This window comes from Toxorhynchites rutilus, chromosome 1, assembly GCF_029784135.1.
Source record: "Toxorhynchites rutilus septentrionalis strain SRP chromosome 1, ASM2978413v1, whole genome shotgun sequence".
In the NCBI taxonomy this organism is placed as follows: domain Eukaryota; kingdom Metazoa; phylum Arthropoda; class Insecta; order Diptera; family Culicidae; genus Toxorhynchites; species Toxorhynchites rutilus.
The window spans coordinates 140,698,419-140,718,008 of record NC_073744.1 but is presented as its reverse complement, the minus strand read 5'-3'; the positions used below and the strand labels follow the sequence as shown (position 1 = coordinate 140,718,008).

Genomic DNA, 19,590 nt, shown 5'->3' with positions numbered 1-19,590 from the left:
TGACATGTCAGGACAAATAAATTGAAATCCTCCATTTTGTCAGCAACATAAATTTTCCATTCACTACCCGAAGCAAAGGCTCTCCATTTCATTCCATCGTATCACCCGCAACGTGCGAGAGCGAGATGAAATAAGTAGCAACATTACAAACGAACAGCACCCGAGCGAGCCGAGTCGAGCCGACAGGATAATCACCAACTTCCGACAAACATAAAAGCAACGCACAACGTGATTCATGATCCCAGTTATTTTCCTAACCGCCAACGACAAAGTGATTACCAAATGTTGTGTAATGAGTGAAATATAAAGAGAAAATTTGGACTCCAAAAACTTGTGTTTTTTCAATTTCCACAGTGTGCTTAGCCAGAACCATCCAACCGCAGTTAGCCCGGTTTATGCGCTAACAAGTAGAAAACACGGATTATTTCGTGATCCAACCGTAACAGACGGAACACGAAACACGAGAAATCTCGTGAGCGGTCCGCAATGTGTTAAGGAACGTGGACTAAGATTCAGTCTGTGGAGTTTTCAGAATTCTAAACGAAGTAAATAAAAAAATGATCCAGTAAAACGTTTTTGTTTTGTGTTTCATTTATTTTCACTTTGTTTCATAAGTGATATCCGTATATGGTAATTTGTGCAGGCAGTGAAACCACAGAGATATACTCGGCGCCCTCATCAATACGCAGTGTTTTCTGTAGACCATCATTGTTCCCATCATTTCAGAACCGTAGAAAACAATCGAGTTCAATTTACGAGGGTTGTTTGAAAAGTCTGTGCAAAGCCAGGGAGTTGGCACTACTGGCGCGTATCCAAATTATGTTTAGTTTCTAGTATTTCTCGTTTTCGAACGTTTCAGATGTTTCACTCTGAAATGCGAATGGCCATATCACATTAAAATTGAAAGATGAACAAATACGTCTTTAGTTTATCCATTATATTTCAAAAATATAATTGGTTTAGTTCACCCTTACAAATTATATCCCTTAAAATCTAAATAATCGCGAGTCTCGTAGACCGCGTATATTTGCAATATTTACGAAATCACTCACAAAGTCCACGAGACTCACGATCTTGTGATGTCTGGCGCTGGTTGTTTACATACATACACTGTTGAAGTATTAGATTGTTCATACTGTTTCAATCATTATTGAGTCAGAACTACCTTTCTCTGTACATGCCTAATTTAATGGTATATATAGACTATTTTTAATCGTTTGTAACACTTGGCTGTGGAATTGGCCGTTGCATTTCTTGTGGGTTTTGTTTCTCTCAAACTGACTGCTTCATTTCGTGATTCGAATCTTTAAATCAACTCCTAACATAAACAACCAAAACACTCAGTCTTTCCTTCCTTTTCCTATTTCATACTAAAAACTTCTTCCTCAATCATCCTCGTCTTGTAGCAGTAAATTGTCATCGAACACACCGGACACTCCCACAGGAGGTTTATCATGCAGCATACAATTGGATTTTTTCTTCAGCACTTTGACCACGCTCTTCTGGGGCGTACACACGTGCACCACCTTCTCCACTAACACATAACCACAATCGCAATTGTCCATTTTTGTTGGTTGCAGTGTCAGCGCCGGTTGTTCCCATTGCGTGCTCGGAGGGACGATCTGTCGACCAGCTTGCACTAGTTGTGTCATGGTAATCACTAGGAGAAACACCAACCCCAACGGCCGGCTATCTGTGGCTGCTATCTGCATTTGGAACGGAAAGGGACACTTGGCTTGTGTCACTCGCGGTTTTAATCCGATGCAAATGATTACCTTCATAAGTGTGTACTTTTTATATCTGGTTCACATCCGGAGCGGTAACATGCATGCAAGATGTTTGAACGTGAACGTTTGGTTCATTTGTTTTAAGTCGGTTGCGTGTCGTCAAAATATTTGCATCTTTCTACTAAAAACAATCATGTCGGTGATTCGAACGTGCCCTCAGGTTATATGTAGGCAGTTTCCCATGAAAGGTTGTAGCAGGTCTTGTACAATTAAATTTGTTACGGGTTGTGAACGATACTGGAATGATGTTTGTTCCACTCTTGCGTATGAAGTTACGAAACATACAAAGGATATTATGTCATTGTTCATATTATATGACATCAGGATGATTTCGATTACAACACCAAAGATATAAATCCCCCAGCAAACATTCGGGTTGTTGTTAGTACGCTGTTAGTAGCAGTTTATTGAGATTATGATCCCACTTCTAAATGAATGGAAGACAGCTCAAACATTGCACCAAGAACGAAAACCGCGCAGTTGCTGAAATGCACCAATGACGATTTGCTGTAATTATAATCGAACAAAAAAAAAAAAAAAATGGAAGTGACTGAGAGATAGTTCTGTTTTTTTTTTTTCAAGAACTAACATTGTATCGAACAATTGTGTAGTTTAGTAATGAAATTTCTTTCTTGTTGCATACTTTTCTTAGATTAGTAAGAGTATTAAGAGTACTCAGTATTAGGCTTAATAGAATCTATAATCGCTTTTTAAGTATGAGTTTATGAGTTTGAAGCCGACATTTTAAGTGATTTTTGAAATGCTGTAACTTCGTTAAAAATCAACGCATGAAAATGGGATGTACAGTGTTGGAAAGAAAAAAACAGCATTACGCAAAATAGTTTTTCATGATTTTTGTTTGGAAAATTAATTGAAAGGGCCTGGCTGGGTATGGAAGTAAAAAGTGCCCCCAAACCAAATCACCCGCTCTATGGAAAATATTGTATAGGGTACCAAATAAGAAATTTTGCCTATTTTTTTTAACTACTAAAAAAATCTTGAAATATTGAAAAAAATTTGTGGGGGATTTAGAGACTCACTACTACTCTAATATTTAAATTTGATTCCGCACCTTTTCTAGATATGTGCGCTTTATTTGAGGATTTAACAGTGTTGTGCGGTATATTTTTAAATTTTGATTATTTCTAGAATTTTGCGATCCATTACAGGTTTAGTTTATATTTAAATATGCATATTTTTGTATTGTTTGTGTATTTATTATATGTGTTGATATTGTTTATCCTTCAGAATATTTCGAGAACGGCGCGGTACGGAAATATCTAATAAATTTAAAAAAAAATTATTTCAATTTTTTTTATTTTCTAGCATTTTTTAATTTTTTCTAAAATTTATTATTGTATTGTATTGGTTTATTCGTAAAAAGATCCCCACATGTTATCAGCAGCGCTATGAAAAGTATCGTTGCAAATTAGAAAATTAGATTATTTTTTCTAAATCCCTGTATGATTCACTATAAGACCTATGCCTAAAAACGTATTTTTTCACGACACTCTCAATGGCTTGGGAATGAAAATATAGAAAATAAACTCATAGTGTATCATAGTATACTGATAGTATCGTACTATGATAAAATTGCCATTTTAAAGACAATATTTTTGTCATTTCGATTTTTTTATGCGAAAAGTGATAATTCTATATATAGAACAGATGTTGATATGTTTAGTCTTATTAATTAAAATGCTCATGCAGTCCGGGCCTGACTTCAAGTGGAAACCCCCTACCAGTGACTTCTTTGGTCAGATTGTGGAAAACAATTAAGTATTATTTTTTTTACAAATTTTGTAACATTCGTCCGTGTATATAATTTGTCGTGGTACACCATAATAGACGAACTCTAGATAGATTTAGATTTTTTTTCAATATTTCATGTTTTTTAGTACCTAAATTATTGTTGAATTTTTTAAAATAATATTTCTCGATACACCGTAGTAAGATGCACTTTCAGTATTTTTTGTTCAAATTTTTGTATTGAAACTATCGAGAATGGTGTGAAAAACATTGAAAAGTATTTTGTTTACCATAGATCCTATGTTGGTTCATAGGTTCAAAAAATAGTCCAAATTTCTAGGGTACTAAAGTACCCTATACAATATTTTCCATAGAGCGGGTGATTCGGTTTGGGGGTACTTTTTACTTCCAAGCCCTTTGGCATATGGAGGTTTTAGGGAACAATGAATGTTTCTATGGTGGCTACCCCCTCTCTAAGGGGAAGGAGACTGCCATACAAATGAAACACAAACTTCTGCATAACCCAAGCACTGATCAAGCAAATGGAGCAAATTTGGGATGTTAGGGTTTTTGGGTACCCGAAATTGTTCTATGATGGCATGTATTAGAACAAAACTATTTCTACTAATAGTTCTCTTAGGCATGGTAGAGTATGATGAAAGGCACAACTTGACAAACCTGACCCAAAAAAGTCGTTTTGCCATTTTGCTAAATATACAGCGCTACTGTAGACAACTCGCTGCTGCAAAATCACAATTTGTCAACTACATGAAACACACAATTAAAAAAACTACTTGAAAATAGCGAATAAATCAATAAGAAAAAACAGGGATTTATCTGCTGAAAATCACAACGAGGATGATGATCCCGATTAGGTTGAAACTAAAGGGTGTGTCACATCAAATTGCATCACGGAAAAAACGCTGTAGAAATTTAATTTTTAGGAATTATATCTTCAGCTTTCGCTTATAATCAGATAAGAGTGTATAGATCACGTTGGCCATGCTTCACTGTAAATTTTTCGTAAATTTGGAAAAATGTCGAACGAAAAAGAGCGTCGTGAATTAATCTTGTGCACTCATTTCGAGAATCCGGAGTTGTCACATCGGGACATCGGTAAGATGCTGGGAATCGTCCAATCCACGGTCAGCAGAGTACTAAAACGATACTTCGAGAACCTAACCATCGACCGGAAGGTGAAGAACGGCAAAAATGGATACTCCGTCAGTGAAAAAGATCACAAGCGCGTAGTTAAGCAGTTTAGACGTGATCCGAGAAGTTCGGTCCGGGATGTCGCCAATAAGCTGAATTTGTCACGTTCATTCGTCCAGCGGACCAAGCAGCGGGAGGGCCTGCGTACATACAAGGTTCAGAAGGCTCCTAACCGCGACGAAAGGCAAAACATGGTGGGGAAGACGCGAGCCCGGAGGCTGTACACCGAAATTCTGACGAAGCCGCATTGCCTGGTAATGGACGACGAAACCTACGTCAAAGCGGACTTTCGTCAGCTGCCGGACCTGTTGTTCTTCTCCGCAGAGGACAAATTCAGCGTTCCGGAGGAGATTCGCAAGCAGAAATTATCCAAGTTTGCCAAAAAGTACATGGTGTGGCAAGCGATCTGCTCTTGCGGAAAGCGGAGCGCCCCCTTCGTGATGACCGGCACGGTAAACGGGCAGGTTTACCTTAAGGAGTGCCAACAGAAGCGCTTACTACCACTATTGAAGCAGCACGAGGGCCCGACCATCTTCTGGCCGGATCTCGCTTCGTGCCACTATTCAAAGGACGTGTTGGAGTGGTACGAAGCCAACGGAGTCACCTTCGTGCCAAAGGAAATGAACCCGCCCAACGCGCCGGAGCTTCGCCCAATAGAGAAATATTGGGCGATTATGAAGCAGGCCCTCCGGAAGAACCCAAAAGTTGACAAATCGGAGGCGGACTTCAAGAGAAAATGGATTTCTGTTCAAAAAAAACTACAACCTGACGTTGTACAGAACCTTATGGACGGGGTAAAGAGGAAGGTGCGAGCATACGGGCTTGGGCTCGAAGTATGAATAAAAAGAAAATGCCAAAAGTTGTTTAATAGTTTTTATTTTACTGTCTAAAATTTTCAAAAGGTCGGTCTACTGGGCGAATTTCTACAGCGTTTTTTCCGTGATGCAATTTGATGTGACACACCCTTTATTATTGATGATATCAATATGCGTAAGATTTAAATAAGAAATAAATAGTTTAGTATGTATATTCGCAATTTCGGAACTGTGTCAAACGCTGTTGGAAACTATATAGAAACTGCTATACGTGATATCCAGATCAACAACGACATAGTAGTTTCAAAACAATTGATTTTTATTTCAAGCAATAATTCCAAGAGCACAAAAATCTGTTATCTATACATCTAATTTTTAAACGACTTGTTAATAAAACTTGTCATTATCGATGCGCGTTTTTATTAAAAACATAATGGGAGTTAAAGAAAGACATAGACAAGTTTGTCAGAAAATACATTATATCGTTCTTATTACACGATAGCCCTAAATTCGATTTCAGAAAGTTATGAGCTAAGTTTACCAGGAGCTTTATTCACGTGAATACATTCCTCGTACAGTGAAATACAGCAAATACGTACAGTGTTGTCTACCGTAAACTTTCTGGTGGAAGGAGTAATATTACATATCAATCCAGTATACAACGTATGAACGTTAAGTTATGAAATATCATAAAGGATAATTATACGGGAATTCAAGTGAGAATGAAAATAACTTATAATTTATCAAACATTGCATCGCTCACCCAATCATCATATTATATTTACACAAACTTAGATTCAAAACATGATAAAGCACCTTATGAACCTGCTTCAAAATAATGTCGACGATATGAATACAAAAAGTGCGACACACGGGTCGCGCGCATTTCTAAAATATAGGTTCTTGCTGGCTCAAATGAAATACGCTTGAGGAATTATTTGCATTATAATTCAGTAGCAACCCATGAATCTGAATGATTCAACGGCAAACCGGCCCGTGAATCTCATATGCTACTGAACCAAATACACTTCTTACAGCCTACGTTCAGGGGATAAAAGAGAATTGCTAGACTCTCTCGAAATATTCTCACGGCTTTTTAGCGTTATGTGTGCAAGTTCTTCAGCACATATGCATGGAAACAATCGTCCTCACTTTTATTCCTCGTGTGGTATCTTCAGCACGAACAGCAGTTGGTCGGTACGTTAGTGTGAGAGCTTTAGAGCTACAGAACTGTTTTACGTTTGGCTCAATCAAATTTGAATGAATGGTGAAAGGGCTGCTAGTGATATAGTTTTTGCATACGATTTTAGATATACACAATGTATCCTCTGATCGACATTATACCGACAAAGTACCAGGAATTTTAAAATAAAACAAAATAGAATTAAAAATTCCAGGCAAATTTATTTTATCTCCTTCAAAATATGATCCATCTGAAGCAGCAAAAATGTGCGAACGCTTGACCCAGTCCTGCATGCATCCTTGGTAGGGATAGCCTTTAATTCCATCGTCGCATTCTCTTTGATCTCCTTGATCGACTGAAATCTCTTTCCACGAAGTGGTAACTTCAACTTAGAGAACAAAAAAAAAAGTCGCACGGGGCTTGCTCGATGGCATTTACTTGATGTTTGGTCAAATAATTCAGTATAATTCGGGCTCGGCGCGATAGCGCGTCATCATCATGCAAAATTCAAGAACTGTCGGCCCTCATTTCCGGCCGTTTGTAACGTACAGGCAGATACTAATAATCGGATGGCACTAAAACCTGACAGATGTGCGTTTCAAGATCGTACCAACATAAGAAAAAAAATAAACCAGTTCCCGCATCCACTGGAAAATCCCGGTACTTTCTGATCATAGTGTATATGATTTTGAATCCATCTCACTTTATATGCGAATTAGAATATGCCAAGTTATGCGATTCAATGTTTGCTGGGAACAAACATATTCGTGATGCGGTATTAATGAATGTTGTAGACACAGTTACAAAATTCCTTTTTTTTCACTCACAGAAATCGTTATACGCGGAGGAAATGCAAAAAACCACCCGAAAACACGAGAAGGACTTGTTGGAGTTGAGGGCTGAAATACAGCAAGAAACAAAAAAGGTAACCGGTAAACTATCACAATGCCCAACAGAGCGTGTCTAATAATCGGATTTCCTTCCAGTTCGATAAAATGGAAATACACTCCAAGAAGCTACAGCAACAATTAAGCATCCTGAACGAGAAGAATCTGGAAGTATTGCGGGAGAACGAATACATGAAATCAAAACTTCGCGTCATGGAAGAAATTCGAGAGGAACGGAAATCCATGCTACCGCCGCCCCCTGCCCATGCCCGACTAGGTACGTTTTAACAAAGATTCAAATGAAATTTCATCACTCATAATTATATTTAGACAAATCAAATTCTCCAGGTCCCAGTCTTAAGATGGAGGACGAGGAAGGTGAGATTTTCAACAACACGTACCTTACGGATCTCAAAACCGGCCGGATGTCGCCACCCTTCACCGGACGTGATTCCATTCGGTACTCGGAATTAGTGCAACGCAACTCGATGGTTCTGCCGCATCTGAGGAGTAGCTATCTGCCGCAATACGTTGACGAAGAGCTGACTGACGATGATATTCGCGTAAGTGTTTTGTAGCATTCGACAGTATAGATCAATCTGGTAATGTTTTTCCTATTCCTATTTTTGGATCGGTTCGTTGCTCCATGTAGACTGTTGATGTCAAATGTTTACGAACTGTAGTTAAGGAAGAGATTATTAAAGAGGAGAATGAAATGAGCCAAAATGATTAGCACCCGAAGAGTTAAGTTATGATTTGGTTGTTGCGTGTTTTCACCGTGTTGCTCTCTTTTTGTTCTCGTTGTTCTCTCAGTATCCGTTTTGTTTTCGGGCGATCTAGAATAATTGATTCAGAATGTTTTTGTTCCCATTCTTGGTTTGAGGCTTTCAGCTGCTGTTTCGAGGTACGTAATTGAACAACGTTTTCTTTTTCGCAGGATGCAGCCTCAGCTAATTTGGACGATAGCAGTACGAGCTTGATTGCACGCAAGAAAGTAGGCGGCACAACGTCCTACAAACGACCTGGCCCTCCCACGCCCAGCAAGAAAGCGGGACGCCTTTCGTTCGGGGGGTCGCTCCCAACGAATGATTTCCAGTACAAGGAATTTCAGAAGGATAATACTAACGGTGCATCATCGAATGGAGGAGCTACTCTGAGCAGTCGATTAAGTTTCGGCGGTCGAAAAAGTATTGTTGACTCGACGAATGCTGCCAGTAACAATAGTGGTGGTGGCAGTAGCATGACACTGGCAGAGATGAACGCCCGCAAGAAAACGCCTGGCAAGTTCAAGCAAATGTTCAGCTCTTCGAATCTGCTCAACACGCTTCACAAGGACGAGGTAGATAGTAAACAGTTTTTTCCTTACTACATCTAGTTATTGATGGATGGAATCTAGTGTTTTGTGTGTTTTGTGTTCGTTCGTTTGCATGTTAAAACTGTATTCGTTTTTATGATGAGAAGTAATTGCGTCCGGTGTATAGTCGATCTATTCGTTTCAAGATAAAGTATGAAGTTAGGTATTTTTGTTGTTCAAAATAACTAATATCAAAATAATTTGATTTATAGTAAAATCAATCTCAGAACTATCCTCTTGACTCCATATAACAAGATTCAGTAAGTGGGGATAATTCACTACCAATGTTTTCTACGGTTTTCTATATACAAACACATACGAAACCTCAAACGTCGTCGATAAGTAACACGAACCGAATTAATTAGAATTGAACTTAGAATAAATTAACATAATTGTGATATGATCAATGGACAGCGGAAACCCCCTGACTCAACACGAACATTTGCCACGATCTGCTGCACGGTTAGCACACAATTCTTAAAAAAGATTTTATATGAAAGTTATGGGATGTAAGTTGGATATTGGAACATCGAACATCTTTGAAACTTACAGGACCGGCTGTTAACATAAATCATCAATAAAATCCGTCGCTATTCTCCGAAAACTAATTGGTACTCCTGATACAGTGCGTGAAGTTTCTATAAATGCACGCATATAATTCAATTGTTTGGGTGCTATAAATTAGATTTGTAAAATATATACATAGTCTGTATAAGAGCTTTGAATATCAAGTAAATTTCCCTATTGAATGTCCCAGTCCAATTGTCAACAGTTATTTTAAATTAAGAAAACACATTCTCGGAGCAGAAATTGTCATAAGCGCACCTCATATTGTATTCCCAGAAAAAAATAATTCAAACAAGGAACTGATAAATTCAATATTTGATTGGTTTTCCATTCTTCACATTTGTTTCATAAATTCGGTTTGGCATTGAATCAATAATTTATGATCCAGCATTCTTTGTGGAATTTTATTCCACTCATCTCTAACACATGTCTGCAGCTCAATAACTGTTCAAAATTGTCGCCCGATGCGGTAAACTTGCCTTGCCAGAATCTCCCAAAGGTTCACAATAGGGTTTGAGCCCGAGTTACGAGCTGGCCAGTTCAAAACTTGAATGTTTCTCTCGGAAAACCATAACAAAAACTTCTTGCTGATGTGAATGGCCGCATTACCTTGCTGGGAGATGAAACTGTCTTAGGTCTCTGGTAAATAGTATCAGTACACTGTCCAGCAGCTCCGAATAGGTTTCCGAATTCATTCTGCCAATAATACGCACAACACTCAGGACAATCAAGATTGAAATTCTTTTCATCGGGAATCATACCCTCATCCCATTCCGATTTCCAGTTAGTCGGTGTTAAGTCATAGGGGACCAAGTCGCGAAAATTTCGAGTTATTGATTGCTTTTGGTTAAGGATTTCGTAAGCCACATACCACATTGACCAGAATTGAAAAATCACGCGTGCAGCGGAATTAACGTATTGACATTGTTTCGAATGCTCTATGGAATCCCTTGTGCACCCATGACCGAGTGGTTAGTGTCTCACATTATCATGCCGGGTGTTCGGGTTCGATTCCCGTTTTGGCCGGGGGATTTTTCGTTAGAGAAATTTCCTTCGACTTGCACTGTGGTCACACGTATTCTAGAGCTTTTGTCCCTCGGAATACATTCAAGGCGTGTTATTTGGCTTAAGAAATCTCAACTAAGTATTAATAAATGACGCTAGTTAATGCATACGTTGAGGCGGCAAAAGTTCCACAGGGAACGTTAACGTCATTCAAAAAGAAGATGAAATCCCTTATAGCACCAAACTTCAAGTTCGTTTTTTTCGAAATCATGAAAATGTCACATGGTCTGGTCTGACTTAACACCGATCAGTTCGTGTGTTGTTTTATTAGATCCTAGTTGCATTTATTTTTTTCCGTATGCCATATTTGGGACCTTTCCTGGGAAATTTTCTTACCACTGCTTCTCCTCCTTTGATCCTTTTCGCTATCGCTCGCTTGCTTGATCCGATATCAATATATTCAATTCGCGGATTAAACTCCGCTCAGTTTCGTCTAAGAACTCCCCATTCGGCATCGTGCTTAAGAATCGTCCTTAGTGCTACACCGTCAAACTGACTATGGCATGAGTGTACATACACTAGAATGCCTCGAATTACAAAAAGTTACCAAAATCTCCACCATCTCGAAAAAACACTCTATGCAAAATTTCAGCTCAATCGTACTTAAGCGAGGATGCTGCAAAGCGGTCATAATTTGAGTTTATTTTTTTGGGTGAGTCATCTCGAAAAAAAAAATCTCACTCTGGGACTTATTCATATAAAACTTCGTGCGAAATGTTGATTTACATGATAAAATACCCAATGCAAAATATTAGCTCAATCAGACTTACTGTATACTAGTGTCGCAGACGACAAAATTTTATATTTTGAAAACCGTAAAATCTCCCAAGTACAGCGCGGACTCGATTATATACAGTTTTTGATTTCTTTCCACTGTATATAATCAAATCTTGTATATAATCGAGTCAAAAAAAAATTTTTATTTGTTTTTTTTGCATCTATTTTTCGTTTTTTGAAAATAAAAAAGGAATTTGATTTTTGATTCATCCCCTTAAAGTCAGAAAACACCTTTCTCACATGAAAAAAATATATTTATCCAGATTCTCTCAGGACGTGATAGACGGTCATATTTGATGAAAAAAATCCTCCTACGCATATGTTCGAATTTCAACAATGACAGAATTATAGATTTTTTTTTGTTTCGGGCTCTGTTGCTTCAAACGGGCTCTACATTAAAAAATATGCTACGGAAGATTCTGATTCTGATGCTTTCATTTGAAATGTGGGAATATTTAGTACAGGATAACGTAGTGGAACAACTAAATTAGTGAATTAGCAAACACGAAAAAAGGTTATTTCAACGCGAAAAGTATGTTTTATTAATATAGAAATCATTAAACTATCCATTTGTAAGGAGTTGTACACCAGTGGTCAGATAATGCGTAAGTCATGACTAGTGATCCCCGATTTTCGAAATTAATCGTTCATCAGCTAATCGAATAGTTTTCAGCAGTTATTCGATACGATTAATCGCATTGGTGCACCCGTGGCCGAGTGGTTAGCGTCTCACATTGTCATGCCGGGTGTTCGGGTTCGATTCCCGTTCTGGCCGGAGGATTTTTCGTCAAAGAAATTTCCTTCGACTTGCACTGTGGTCACGCGTATTCATGAGCTTGCCCCTCGGAATACATTCAAGGCGTGTTATTTGGCTTAAGGAATCTCAACTAAGTATTAATAAATGACGCTAATTAATGCATACGTTGAGACGGCAAAAGTTCCACAGGGAACGTTAACGCCATTCAAGAAGAAGAATCGCCCCAAATAATCGATAAATTGATTAATCGTCACACTGACAGAAATAATTAGTTAGACTTATACTTCTCATTTGTTAGAAAGCCATATGAGGGGCTTAGAATGAAAGGGGTGTAAGTGATTTGATCGATTTCCCTACATCGGCTCTCTCTTTTGGTCATAACTTAGCTGCAAATACATTCCTAGCTGTATTTGACAATGTGAACGTCAGAACCTCATCTATCGGATTATATAGCAAACTTAAATTGGAACGTTTTTGCAGTTGAGTTATTGACTGAATAAAAAGTTGATGAAGAGAAATCGACCAAGTCACTTACACCCCTTGCATTCTAAGCCCCTCGTATGGAATCAAAAGTGTTCATTCCGCCTGAAAATCAATTATTATCTTTTACGCTCCCCTAAAGTCGTAAACGAAGCTTAATTCGAGTTGACGCCATTGAGCATCGTTTACGAACTTAGGGGAGCATCAAAGATAATGATTGATTTTCAGGATAAAACAGCAGCGGCCGCACGTTTTTTCTCTCTCTTGGTTTTGGATCGATTAATCGACGTAAATTATTCGTTCGCTTCGATTATTTGTTGTGCAGTGTTCGTTCGATTAATAATCGATTTCTGTAGTAAGTATTCGATTAATCGATTAATCGAACGATTATTGGGGATCACTAGTCATGACAAAAAATAAGAGAGCAAGCTCTAAATCTCGTGAATTTCATGCAATTGTAAGACATTTAGCATTTAGCACTTTTTTTTGGAAATCCAAATTTCTTGTTTTTTATTTTTTTGGGTGCTTTTTCGGTTTTCAAAAAAAAAATTTTTGTCGTCTGCGACATTAGTAAATGGAGTCTGATTGAGTTAATATTTTGCATTGGGTATTTTATCACGTAAATCAACATTTCGCACGAAGTTTCATATATAAAATCCAGATGGCCATTTTCATTGGCACCCTAAACCATACGTTTTGCCTCGTATTCTGAAAAAAAGACTGAGTCCCAGAGTGTCGAAACAAAATTCCGGCCCGCTTCATTGTTCCGAATCGAAAAGTTCGGATTGCGCTTGAAGTAATTCTTCACCTTCCTTGCCTTCCGGGGTCGATCGTTTCCGCTTTTCTTCCACTGCCAGCTGGGTCGTCTGGGTCTCCTTGGACGATTTCAACACACGGGACACGGTCAAATAGCCCATTCCCAACAGTTTCGCGATTCACCTGTGGGACTTGCCTGGATTTTCCACGACCGCACTGCTCAGTCATCTCGATAACCACTTGACAGATTGTGACGAAACTTTGCACATGTAAACATTACACATTAAATTACAACTAGTTTTACCCAAAGTTTCTTAAATTTTTTACTCTTGCAATAAAAAGTTGTAAGATACACCGGGGCAAGTTGCAACGAATTTTTCGAAGTTCAACTTGAAAGGTATCACAAAAAATCACTAAATCACTAAATTGAAATCTGTTTGCAGCATATACAAGATATGACAGATGTCTTTCGATAAAATATAGATTCACACGGGAGGTTTCGAAAAATGAATTTTTTTTTTGTTTAGTTTTCATATGCATCGTTTCCCGTTGTCCCGTAGAGCGGGGTAAGTTGAAACGCGGAACTATCATGTGTTTATTGTGCTGTTTTGCTTCTCGAACTATCTGCAACTGATTTATGAAACGCTAAATTGAAAGAATTACATATAAACATTTGGAAAAAAAGGGTTTTGATACACTTGAGATGTGGCGGAGTAGTCTGATACACGCAAAATGGACACTACATACTAGGAATTAATATACGAAACAATAACTATTTTAGACGCTTTCATGTCAGAGTAGAGCCGCTCAAAACGGAGGTTTATGAAATCATTCAAATATTCATAAATTACGTAACACACACAGGAAGGGAGGAGGGGATGCCTTGTGGAAACTTGTTTAGAAATAAATCCAAACATTTTTATGCAATTGACAACAAATGGCATGTAGGGAAGAGGAAGTCCAAAAAAAGAAACAAATTGCGTTACGTAATATTTGAACGCCCACTGGTTGCAGAATTCACAAATTCGACTTGTATCATGTCTGTGAATTCATAAATTATGTAAAACATACTGAGGTATAGAATATGAATGATTCTTATTTTTTGAATTTATCATTATATTCATTCATACAGTAATCACCGACAAATAACGTCCGGCATCTGCCGCAATGTTAAAAAAATAGTTGGTTTTACTTGTTTCAACAAATCGATTGTGCCAGCGCGCAAAAATTTTTGTTTTGATTTCACGGGACGTGTGCTCGACACGGGATACTTCCTATTGGGATGCAGCTGACCATTAATCAGCAACGCCCCCCTGGTATGTACCCCATATCTAGCGTGGTGCGTCTTCTCGACTCGATATTGAAAGATAATGTTTTCTATGTATATTTTTATCACGTCAATCCATCATTCCTAGTAAAAGTTACGGTTTCCGTTTTAACTTACCCCGAATTTCAACTTGCCCCGGTGTACCTTATAAAAAAAGAGTAGTTTTTTACGCGATTTTTTTTGCGTGATTTTATTTTACGCGAGAGCGTTTGCGAGTTTGGTTGTGTGCAATATTTTTTTAAGCGATTCTCTCGAAATTACGCGATATTTTTGCGCGCACGTTCAGTCGCTTACAAAAGAATTCAGCGTACACAGAAGAAAGTGTGGTAAACAACCCAATGTGCCAGTGTATGATGTGTTGGGCAGAATAGACCTCAAAAAAGGTGAAATCTAACACCCCCACAGCTCAGTTCTCATTTTGACATATACAGAAAGCGTAAACATTTATGTATGAACGTGCGCATCGATAAAAAAAATATTCACGGATGTTTTCCACGGGTATAATTATATATTTCACGTTTTGTCGTAGTTATGAAAAACCTCCTAAAATCAGTCAAATCCCCCTTTATTCCTCAACCGCATGATAAATGTCATTGTCGATAGATAACGTTCTAATCATGTTTACCTGTGGAGATTCGGTTTGGGTACCTTTCACGACGTTCTCTGAAATAACCATTCAATATCAAACGCATCACCAATTAATTTCCCACCCCAAAATACATCGTTCCGTCCCAAAGACCCCAGCCAAACGTGAGCTGTCATCGACGAAACTGCAACAGCCGTCTATTGTGAAAATCAACTGCGGAGACGACGATAGGGATTCGATGAGTTTCGCAGCAGAGGAGAAGCGAGCCCGATTCCGATCCAAGCGGGATTCTACCCCAGTTCGGGCGTTGAAGGAGAAGCGTACTACCAGCCAGCTGCGCAAGGCGGTCATTCGATTCGATAAGAATCGCCGTTTGAGCAGTGTCGAGAGTGACAGTCCCGCCGGTAGCCCACGAGTTAGCGGTGATCCATACGGTGGATTCTCGTACGATGGCACACCCGATCGGATAAAGAAAATTGACATCAATAGTATGAGTGTTTTTACCAAAGGATCTGACCGACAGTTGCTACCAAGTGTCGTTGTTTTCAATGGTGATAAAAAGGATGATAACAACAACTCTCAAGAATTGGAACACGAATGTTTGGTCGCCACCAAACTAGATCATTTGAATCCATACTTTGTCTTCGAAACGAGTGATTTCGTGCACAGGCTTTGCACTAGGCGAAGGGACAAACAGAGGCGCAAGAGTCGTGATCAACGACGAGAATCATTCAATCGCTTTAGAAATATCAATGGAGATGCTATTGTTTACCGCTCAAGGGAAAAAGTGTACGCGGATGAAGCTGTAGTTGATTCCACCAAGATGTTTGAATCTTTACTCGAGCAAAAGGTATTAGATCGACCAAGTGAGATCTTTCCACGGGATGCTCGATCGTGTCCCTCCAATAATGTTCTTTTTGATCCCTTCGATCAAGTGGTTTCCAGTTCGACCGGGATGCATTCAGTTGCTAATTTTCCTCTGCTGGAGCGATTCTCGGAAATCTTCCGTGTCGCAACGTTACAAAGAACGAAAACGAATACGGCGCAGCGTGAACCCAGTGCGGATGAAAGACCGGTTAAATCTGATCAAAATAGCATACTTCTTGTGTTCGTTGGAGTGCTTTTCACTGCCTTGATTGTCAGTATTTATTTTTACTACTTTGAATTTCGGACAAATTCGACAATCCGGTGACCATTTTTTGTAGATTTGTGAGTGAGTGTGTACACGTAGCGCGTGTTTAGTTTTTATGTAAATTCGATTCCATCCACATGTTCGTGTCATAGTTTGTAGTATAATATAGAAGGTGTAATTATTGCCGTATTAATAAGTACAATCGAATTTACTAATTATACATTGTGATATCAATATTATACAGTTAATGTGTGTTTATATTAATAAAACTCAACAGTCAGGTCATGCAATTATATGATGTATATTTATAAACTTCGGATACGGTTCCAGGTAACTTGACTATCGCAATATACCATAGGGCCCTATTCCAGAAGACGAGACGAGAAAACGAGCGCTCGTCTCGTTTGTTTTCATATTTCAGAAGCCGACCTCGACTAAAACAGACGAGTAGTTTATGGGCCCTATTCCAGAAAACGAGACGAGGAGACGAGCGCTCGTCTCGTTTGTTTTCATATTTCAGAAACCGAGCTCGACTAAAAACAGACGAGTAGCTCGTCTGGTTCGACGACCGTTTGGCCGCGCTCGTCAATGAATCAGTCGAATCGTCTAGTTTGTTTGATGTGCTTGTTCACCTTGTTGATTGAAAACATCGGTATTCTTCTGCTCCGCCTTTATCTTCAAAAATTGTTTCACGGCTAAACTAGTATTACATAAGCAATGTATGTTTTCAACTGAAACCATCAAATTCAATTCAGTAATTGCAAGATTTTACAGATTTTCAAATGGGCCTCTTCCAAACAATACAACCAAATGTAAACATTGAACTCATATCCAGGGATGCTAGATGACTGTTTGAATATATTAACACGGCACGAAAAGGGTCTACATATTGAACGAAAATGAGTAATTCAAAACTACTACTTTATCGACCGTGACTGAAGCCGAGACAAGACGAGACGAATTGCTCGTCTCGTTTTATGGAATAGGGCCCTATGATTGTCTAACTGACTGTCTATGTCGACTGATGAATCAGTCGAGTCGTCGTCTAGTTTGTTTTGATGTGTTTGTTCACCTTGTTGACCTGAAGCATACCTTTACTCTACTTTTATCTCCAGAAAATGTTCTACGACTAAACTAGAATTGCATAAGCAATGTATGTTTTCAACTGCAATTATCAAATTCAATTCTGTAATTGGACAGATTTTCAAATGGGCCTTTTCCAAACAACACGATCAAATGTAAACATTGAACTCATATCCAGAGATACCAGATGAGCATTCAAAAAGCTGTTAACATGGCACGAAAAATGTCTTCACATCATGTTGAACGAAAATGAATAATTCAAAACCACTAATTTATTGGAAATAAATGCACATCGATTTAAACATTTTCTTGATAAATCGTTGATTACGTAAACAAACATTGGCCCAATAAATCCATTATAACAAAACGTCTGAGTAATGAAACCATATGCTCGAGGAAAAAGTATCTATGAAACCAAAAGATATATTAAACTTATTCCTCTTTGTTATGATTTTAGTATTTTGGCACTGAGAAAAGAGTCTTGATTGATTAGTTTAAAAATGGTTGTTGTTTTTCCTATAAGAAAAACATCACATCTGACATCACTGATCGTACCGGAAAAAAATTACAGAAGTCTTTCCAGTCTAAAGGCAGGTCTAGAGTTCCCGTGAACGTGAATGTGAACAAACACTTTTTTGTTAATAATTCATCAGCCCATATATAAAACGCGAGGAAAACATCTTGAAATGATAGGAAGAAATTTTTTCTAGTTGAAAAACATAATTAAACACAATTCATATTGATAAAAATGGATTAATTCAATATTTCACAACGATTCTGAATTTCCACCGTGGAATCGAGATGTTGGTGAATTCACCGTAGATCAGTGGTGAATATAGACGTCAAAACTGTTCGTCTCGTTTTCTGGAATAGGGCCCATAGTTTTTGAAAACTTCTGAAATATATTATGAAACATGAATTTCGAAAAACGCCGAGTAGAAATTTTACGAAGCTTCTGTTCTTTGCGACCATGCATTCTGGGGTGTTGCAACTACATCCTCAAAATACATTTCATAAATATGAATACTCTATCCTGAGAAGCAATATTCTCATTTTTTTTAAATGAATCCTCCAAAATAAACCCAACTAACACGGTTAAGGTGATACCGGGCATGTTTGTGTGTGCCTTGTTTTTTCTAAGATCTCCTTGCGTCTACTTCCGTATGAAGTTTCCTTGACAATTAATTAAATTAATCTTTTCTTATTACGTTCAAATAATGCATGCTTTATAGAATAACAACGAAAAACAATGTGACTAATCTTTTTTCTTTCCGATTTCTTTCTCGATTTGTTTTACTTTCATGCGCTTCCAGAACACTCCACCCCGGAGGCGATTGAGTCTATTCAATAAGAATAAAAAATAGATGCCTCTGACCCAATGGACAGAGCAAGGGCAACACATTTTTGACACTTATGGTGGTTTTATATTTATGTATTTGTGTATAATAACCGTTATTTGTTACATTTAGCACAATCGGACATCATATTCTCATGTGAATAAACGTATATCTTCCAATATTTATTGAAACCATCTGAATTTGTTTTTGTTACGGAGAAAATCCTTGAATAGTTCGGACGTTATAAAAGATTAAGGGTGGGTTTAGACTAGTGATATATTCATGTGAAGAAATATGATGAGATTTATAGAAATCGCATCAACCGTTTACACTAGCGTGAACTTCTATAATGAATATATTCATATCTTAGGTGAATTTATTCACCTGAAGTAGAACTGCATGCAACTTTAGTGATTTCTCACCAGTGATTCATATTTATTCTCACCCGTTTACACCTATTTTCATGTGAATAAATCCATCTATAGCTATAGATCTCCCTAATGTAAACCCGCCATAAGACGTGGTGCACAAGTTACGTAACGCAAAAAAAACAGATTTTGGCTCACCTATCCAAATGGTCGAGATTCAATCTCATAACCCTCCATCGAACCATTTGCTTCGTTAGATCACTTGAAAATGTAATACAAAATTACCTTCTATCTTACTACCACATTCGCTAGCAGCAAATGCTCATTGTAGTAGTCCGCCATGTGTTGTGCAAAAGTTACTTTGCAGT

At 38.1% G+C, this 19,590-nt stretch overlaps 1 protein-coding gene across 5 annotated transcripts in view; it reads left to right on the top strand.

Annotated features, from left to right (window-relative positions):
• The window catches only part of LOC129767408 (golgin subfamily A member 4), a 44,013-nt gene extending 24,967 nt beyond the window's left edge, over positions 1-19,046 (top strand). The window contains exons 5-10 of one of the 5 annotated variants that reach the window (XM_055768296.1): positions 7,576-7,671; positions 7,733-7,910; positions 7,964-8,196; positions 8,571-8,972; positions 15,454-16,152; positions 16,238-18,775. In XM_055768296.1, the coding sequence (XP_055624271.1) occupies positions 7,576-7,671; positions 7,733-7,910; positions 7,964-8,196; positions 8,571-8,972; positions 15,454-16,152; positions 16,238-16,438 (1,809 nt within the window). In that variant the 3' untranslated portion in view covers positions 16,439-18,775. Of the gene's footprint in view, positions 1-7,575; positions 7,672-7,732; positions 7,911-7,963; positions 8,197-8,285; positions 8,377-8,570; positions 8,973-15,453; positions 18,776-18,830 lie in introns of those variants that run through there. The other 4 variants (XM_055768306.1, XM_055768288.1, XM_055768277.1 and 1 more) reach the window with 4 other exon arrangements.
• Positions 19,047-19,590: the final 544 nt, after the last annotated feature.